Raw genomic sequence first — 7,462 nt, 5'->3', positions numbered from 1 at the left:
CCCCTGTGGGGGCCATGTGACCTCTGTTGGGGGGCCAATTCATGAGCTGTCCAGGGGGGGCAGAGGACCCACCCATCCTGAGCAGCCCCTCCCAGTCCCCTCACAATGCACCCACATACCCAATGAGCCCCCCACATCCCTCCACCTCTCTTCCCACCCCTCCTTCTGCAAACCCCACATCCCCCCAGCATGCACCCTATGTGCCCAGCTGCCAGACAGGATGAGACCTGCTGGGAGGAGCTGTGGCTCCAGGGGCAGCTGTCCCCACATCCTGGTTAGTGAAGGGGTCAGGGGGAGCTCTAACTGATCTATGGTAGGAAAACCAAAGGCAAAGAGCAAAACATATTGGTATTTGGAATTCATTATATTATGATGATGGAGACACTGGCCGGCCTCCATATTTTTTTAACACTGTAGACATATCAATAAAACATTGCCCAACTGATCGCGCTGTCTACATATAGTGGTCTTTTGTTTTAATTGTGGAGGAACATGGATTTCGGGGTATTTTACAGAGTGACTTGGGGATTTTTTTTTTATCAGGGATTTTTCAGTTTTCAAATAAGGAACACCAGAATTCCTGTTAGAGGGGCAAGTGACAGAACGCAGGTAGAGGAGCCTGCTCAGAGCTGGCATCTTGGACCCAGCTGGAAGTGGCTGGGGGCCCCGCCCACTCGGGGCAGGTGGACATGCTTTGACCATTCAAAGCAGGCCACCACACTGGAAACATCTTCCAGGCGATAGCTGCCCAGATGGCTAGGCAGGGACACACATGGCAGTAATGCCGCACAAAGGCCAACTCTGCAGGGGGCCCAGGTGCCTCTACTGGCTGTGTAGTCCCCATCTGGGTCTGACAGGTGTGCAGCAGGTCACAGCGAGGCAGCAGCCCCCACAGCCAGACTGCCGCAGTAGGTAGAGGGTGCAGGGAACTCTCAGGGCTGCTGCAGCAGTCCAGCTGGCACAAGGGGTAGTGCCCCCAGGTATCAATTGGCTGGGCCCCAGAAACTCCTGAGGGCGAGTAATCCTGAGCTACTTGCCAGGGCAGCTTTTTGTACTGATGGGGCCAGGACAACAGCTTTTTACACTGCTGGGGCCCGCACAGGTGCTGGCCCCAGACTTTAGCTCCTCCTGGCTACAGATCCGGGAGGAGCCAGGCAGGATTATTTTGCCCCAAGTGGCACAACTTGCACCACACCAATGTGCATGTCTGGGCACATGTGCTGAGACAAAAAGCCCCATCTCAAATTTGCACTGTTTCTTTTTGAGCCACTGCAAGCGCACGTGCTTGCACATGTGGACGCACCCCAGCTGAGAATAGCAGCTCTATCAGTGGTAAACCCAATAGGGCTGTTAATATTGACTGCTTACAGACCTAACCTCCCCTCCCCCAACAGTGCTTTACTTTAAACTCAGCAGACCCCCATGCTGAGCCCAGTGCATGCCTAGAAGAGGCATTGTGTTAGTTGGACCCAGCTTGCCCAACATCTGTATAGATTGTGCATTTCAGCAGGGCTTTTCTGGCTCTTTTTTCTAATAGCTGATTGACTTGGCTTTAGATAAAAGTGCCAAAAACCCTGCTGAAGTATGTGATCTATACGGACCCTGCAGAGCCCAGTCAAACTAACACACTGCCTCTTCCAGTAAAGCAGGTTTCCCCCCCTGCCCCATGTGTCAGCAGCCATTGGTGTTAAGTCCAGGCAGAGCTAGTGACCAAATGTTTTCAGTTTTAAAGAGGAGCTGAATACTCTGTTTGATTAGTGATAGAAACGCTGGGTTTAAAAAGGGCTTTTTCCATAAATAGATTTTTTTGGGAATTACATAATAAACACATTGTTTGAGTTAACACAGTCACTAGTTTTATAATGCAGCTTTCAATCAGCATGTTTTCATAATTAATGTCCCTTTTCCTTCTTCTCGAAATCAATTTTAGCATAAATTACACATCTTCATAATGAATATTACTGTTATATACACTTTGACTTTTATTGTTTTTGAACAAAGATGTAACTATCTTAATCACAGTTGGAGAAACTGTAAATTAATGTGAACTCTGGATGTCTTTGCCCATTTTAAATATTTTGAGGCACTCTTTGTTGCAGTTTCCAAGTGCCAGTGTTTTTATGGACCTGAAAATAAAGTTGGAAATCTCTGCTTGCTTTGTACACATGATTGATTTCTTCTTGTTAATTTTTAGGACAGGATTCTGGGAAAGTGGTGATCTGGAATATGGCTCCTGTCCTGAAAGAGGAAGATGAAAAAAATGAAAATATTCCTAAGATGCTTTGTCAGATGGACAATCACTTAGGTAACATAGAAGGGTTCTCCATAGGTTTTGAGCCTTGGCAAATTACTGACAGTTAGTACATCTGTTTGTAATTACAAATATAATACACTGTTCAGTTAAAGAGAATCTGTGATCTACTGCTGGGGGACCTCAGAGCTTGACTGCTTGCCTGTTCTGCAAAAAAAACTTGTCAGGCTATCTGCAAAACTGTCCAGATATTTCTGTGGCTCAGGAGATTACTTGCTTACATGCTTCTTCCACCTGATTTATTGGGGCCACAAAGTAATTTGTAGAAAAAAGTTTTCAAAATTAATAGAATTTCAAGGAAGGACAAGTAAAAGAATGAATACTAGAAAGGAAACCTTATGTAAAACCCATCTTGATTATAGTTTTCAGATACAGTGTATGGTAAATCCAGAATATTTGAAGAAAGTCTATCTGAATAGGATAGATGAATGCCACTGTTTCCCTGTTAAGCTATTTTTGCTAAATGTTGGGGTTTTTTTTAGAGGAACTAGTTTATTGTTGAAATGAAGCTGCAGTTGAAGATAAGTGTCAGTGCCTTTATCTGAAGCAGACAGAGTAACTGCTTTCAATGGAACAAGCATACCTAACAAATCCCAAGGCTCTTCTGTCAAAACTCTGCATAATATGAAATCTGGTGCTGTTATGGAACCAGTTCATTCAGCTTTTAATCTTCTAAATTTTAATTTTCTTTTACATTGCAGCTTGTGTAAACTGTGTGCGGTGGTCAAACAATGGTATTTACTTGGCTTCAGGGGGAGACGACAAATTGATCATGGTGTGGAAACGAGCTGCGTAAGCATTTCTTTCCTTTTCAAATTTATATTTTAAGTGGGTTACTTTGTTTGACAAAACGTCCCTCATACAAACTTCTCATGAGCTTCTTGCTTAATGAGAATGTAAAGAGGAAACCACAATTACAGACCAATGACACTAGAATTCTTGTTCTGATAACCTGCCTTGACTAGTAGCCTGTTTCGGCAAGTCAGTTATCCCTCCTGTCTGGGACAGGGGTTGGCAACATTTTCAGGTGGAGGAGAGGGGCTGGAATGACCCATCTCAGGTCAGAGGGGGCTGGGCCACTGCTGCTGCTGTATCTCCCCACTGCTCAGCTCTGATACAGCAAAAGCCCCTTTTTGTTGGAGCACCAGGTGGCCAATTGAGGCACAGCACATGGAATTGAATGCCACCATTGAATGCTGCCAAAGGGGTTCCATAGGCCAGATCCAAAGGCTTCTTGGGCCAGATCCAGTCTGAGGTCTGTAGGTTGCTGACCCCTGGTCTAGGAAGTGGGATATTTTCTAGGGCTGTGTGAAGTTTTGGTCCCTGATTTGATTTGGTGGCCGAATCTCCAAATCCGAATCGAATCAGAGGACCCTTGTATCTCTGTGAATCGAATTGGAACCCTCCGAATCTATTTGGAGAGATTTGGAAAGATTCAGAGATTTGGATGTAGACACAGCTTTCAATGTTTGTTCTACATACCTCTTGGTAGCAGGCAGCTCATGAATGCTGCGATGCTGGGGTGCCTGGAGTATCCCACAGGAGTGCGGGAGGCTCCCCAGCGCGCTCGGCAGCAGAGCTGGAAGTGGACCAGAAGCATTTCCGATTCACTTCCGTGTCCACCGGGGAGTGCTCTGAGGGGCCCCCCCAGAAACTCCTTGGCTTGGCAACAGGTGCCTCCTGGGTCTGCAGGGGCACCCAGGGTCCCCCTGTGGCTGATCGCCGAGCTGGGGGGCGCTCCCTGATGGACCCAGAAGTGGACCACTTCCGGGTTCACCGCCGAATATGTGGAGAGCCCCCTCACACTCCTGTGGGATGCTCCATGTGCCCCAGCATCGTAGCATTCACAAGCCGTGTTGGTACCTCGAGGTATGTAGAAAAAACTTTTAAAGCTGTGCCTATGTCAGAATTGCTGATTCTCTGAATCAGCATTGAATCTTCACATTTGGATTCGGCCGAATCAAATCAGGGGCAGTGATCCGAATCAACGAATCAAATCACTGTCCCTGATTCGGGCCTTATCCGAATCTGAATGGAATAGGCCCCTTTTCGCACACCCCTAATATTTTCCTCTGTGTTTTGTAGAGAGCTTCACTAAGACTGTTCAAAATGGTATTTTAACTATTAGCATTCTCAACATGCTTTGGACAGTATATGGCTTTTTAACTAACTAAATGTGTACATGATGGAGGTTTTACATTTGTATAACACAATATTGCTGTGCTCTGTGAGTCTCGTTCCTTGTTATGGTAGTACCTGAACAGATTCTTACTATAGAGTTTTTCTGTTTGTTTTTTTTAAATTGTTAAGTTACTTGTTGAGAGAGTTTTTGTTAATAACTCTTCTGGTTCTGTTTTAACTAGGTACATTGGACCTAGCACTGTGTTTGGTTCTAGTAGTAAGCTTGCTAATGTTGAACAGTGGAGGTGTGTGTCAATTCTCAGAAACCATTCAGGGGGTAAGTAAAAAAAAACAAACAAAAAAAAAAACAGTTGTGGAATTAATGTGACTAGAATATATTTGAATAAAATGTTTTCACAAACACACTTTGCTTGGGCACATTGTAATAACTTGATGACAGAACTGACTACGCAAAAATCAGTAATTGATTAGGTCCAGTTATGAGCAGATGACGTCCCCTAAAACTTCTCTAATTTTTAAGGTTCCTGATACTTAATGTATCCAATGGCTAGAATAGAGGACTAGGTATCAGAACTCCTGGATTCTATTCTTGACTTAACCATTGATTTCATATGTGACCTTCAGCATGTCACTTGATTATGCATTGACTTGTAGAAGTTATCTGTAAAACAAGGATAATATTTTTATTATCACTATTGCCTTAAATCACATCCCCTGCCAGCCCATGGAGCCATGCCATGTGCTTTGTAGGGCTTCCCATAGGTGCAGAAATTGAGGCTACAATTATTGCAGCAGTTAACCCTATCACCACTCATACTGCCACCAAATTTCTGGACCTATGGGAAGCCCTGAGAACCAGGTGATGCAGCTCCAGATGCCAGATCCAGCCCATGGGGCTGGACAAGTTGATCACCACTGATCTAAATTAGTGTTTTTTAACTAAAAACCCGATTTTTCAAATATTGCTTTTGTGCATTTTAATTGCTTTCTAATTTCCATCCAAATGCAGGTTGACATAAATCATGGGCAAAATGTTAATCATCTAGTAAACTATAAATACATAATTTGCTGTTCTCTTACAAATATTTAAAAATTAAGGACCTAAATAAAAAATAGGTTAAGCAATGTAGTTGTTTAAAAAATGTATATAATCTTTTTCAGGAAAAAAGGCAAATGCTGAAACATATTAAAAAAATGCATTTTAATATAACTTTTCTGGAAGCTCATTTAAATAATTAAAAATCATTTGGACTTGGACTATTGGAAACTGATACATTTAGGTTGGAGTATTGTGCCTTGTCAGCTTCTTTTGATCCTTTACTAACTGAATAAATTTCTGTTGTTAGAGGAGATTATGGTTCCTATAACTGTTCTGGACATCATGTACTATATTTCTTTCAGATACTTTTGACCCATATTAAGCCATATAATTTTGATCGTCTCAGAGCCTCATACATATTTTCCCATAACACCCCTTTCAGGTTAAATTCGCAGACCACACCAAGATTTGGGGTGAGGTGGGCTCGCTAAAAGGGAAGAACAGATTAGAGCAGGACCTGGACAAGTTACAGGGGTGGGCAAATGAAAATAGGATGGGATCCAATACTGACAAGTGCAGGGTGCTGCACTTGGGCAGTAGGAACCAGCAGCATACCTATAGGCTGGGAACTCCCTTCTCGAAAGTACAGTGGCAGAAAGAGATCTTGGAGTCATTATTGACTCCAAGATGAACATGGGCCGACAATGCGAGAACACGGTCAGTAGGACTAACCGTACCTTGTTCTGCATCCACAGATGCATCACAAGCAGGGCCAAGGAGGTGATTCTCCCCCTCTATGTGACACTGGTCAGGCTGCAGTTGGAGTACTGCGTCCAGTTCTGGGCGCCACACTTCAGGAGGGACGTGGACAGCATTAAGAGGGTCCAAAGGAGGGCCAGTCGCATAATCTGGGGACAGCAGGGCAGGCCCTAAGAGGAGAGGCTACGGGACCTTAACCTATTCATCCTTTGCAAGAGAAGGCTGACGGGGGACCTGGTGGCCATCTATAAACTTACTAGGGGGGACCAGTGGGGTTTGGGAGAGACCTTGTTCCCCTGAGCGCCTCCAGGAGTAACAAGGAATAACGTCCATAAGTTGCTAGAGAGTAGGTTTAGACTAGACATTAGAAGGCGCTACTTCACAGTCAGGGCGGCTAGGATCTGGAACCATCTTCCAAGAGCAGTGGTGATGTCTCCTACCCTGGGGGTCTTTAAGAGGAGGCTCGACGTTGACGTGGCTGGGGTCATTTGAGCTCAGTTTTCTCTCCTGCCCAGGGCAGGGGGTCAGACTAGAAGATCTACAAGGTCCCTTCTGACCCTACATCTATGAATCTATGAATCTCATTGACTCAGTCACAAAAGCTTCACTTTTGCTCCCTTAGTTCACTTACTTTATGTGGACTTTAAATGATGATGGTCTTGTTTTGAGTCTTAAAAGATATGGCAAGTTTAATCATGAAATAGGGGCGCAATGACTGGTTAAACTGGTGTTTATTCTGTGACTGTTAATTAGCAAGTTTAGTCCACGGCATCTCATATATGACCTTTTTGTTTAAATAGATGTCATGGATGTAGCATGGTCTCCTCATGATGCTTGGCTGGCCTCCTGCAGTGTGGATAACACTGTTGTTATCTGGAATGCTGTCAAATTCCCTGGTGAGTATTCCTGGAATTCAGGTATACAAACACCCAGTTCTCTGACACATAAAAATTACTTTTTGGATCAATGCCTTGTGGTGAGTGTGAATATATAAGAAGTGTTTTGGAACAGGCACTCTGCTTTTACTTTGGTGACAGATCCTAAAGCTTGGTCAATTTTTGTTACAACTTTTGTTGAGAATGAAATGGTTCACAGGAATACCGTAAGCTAGGCCCGTGTGAAGTGGCTAGTATTCGCTTCGGATTCAGATTTGGCCAATTTGGGGGACAGCGATTCAATTCGGTGATTTGAATCAGTGTCCCGATTCGATT

General features: G+C 44.2%; 1 protein-coding gene across 1 annotated transcript in view; it reads left to right on the top strand.

Annotated features, from left to right (window-relative positions):
• Window positions 1-7,462, top strand: part of LOC102376944 (protein HIRA) — a 58,432-nt gene that overhangs the window by 11,775 nt on the left and 39,195 nt on the right. Inside the window, exons 3-6 of the mRNA XM_025201530.1 lie at window positions 2,195-2,305; window positions 3,013-3,103; window positions 4,675-4,769; window positions 7,052-7,147. Coding sequence (XP_025057315.1) covers window positions 2,195-2,305; window positions 3,013-3,103; window positions 4,675-4,769; window positions 7,052-7,147 — 393 coding nt within the window. The remainder of the gene's footprint in view (window positions 1-2,194; window positions 2,306-3,012; window positions 3,104-4,674; window positions 4,770-7,051; window positions 7,148-7,462) is intronic.

This window comes from Alligator sinensis, unplaced genomic scaffold (genome assembly GCF_000455745.1).
Source record: "Alligator sinensis unplaced genomic scaffold, ASM45574v1 scaffold570_1, whole genome shotgun sequence".
NCBI lineage: Eukaryota > Metazoa > Chordata > Crocodylia > Alligatoridae > Alligator > Alligator sinensis.
The sequence above is the reverse complement of the archived record's forward strand: the minus strand, read 5'-3'. Positions and strand labels throughout refer to the sequence as shown.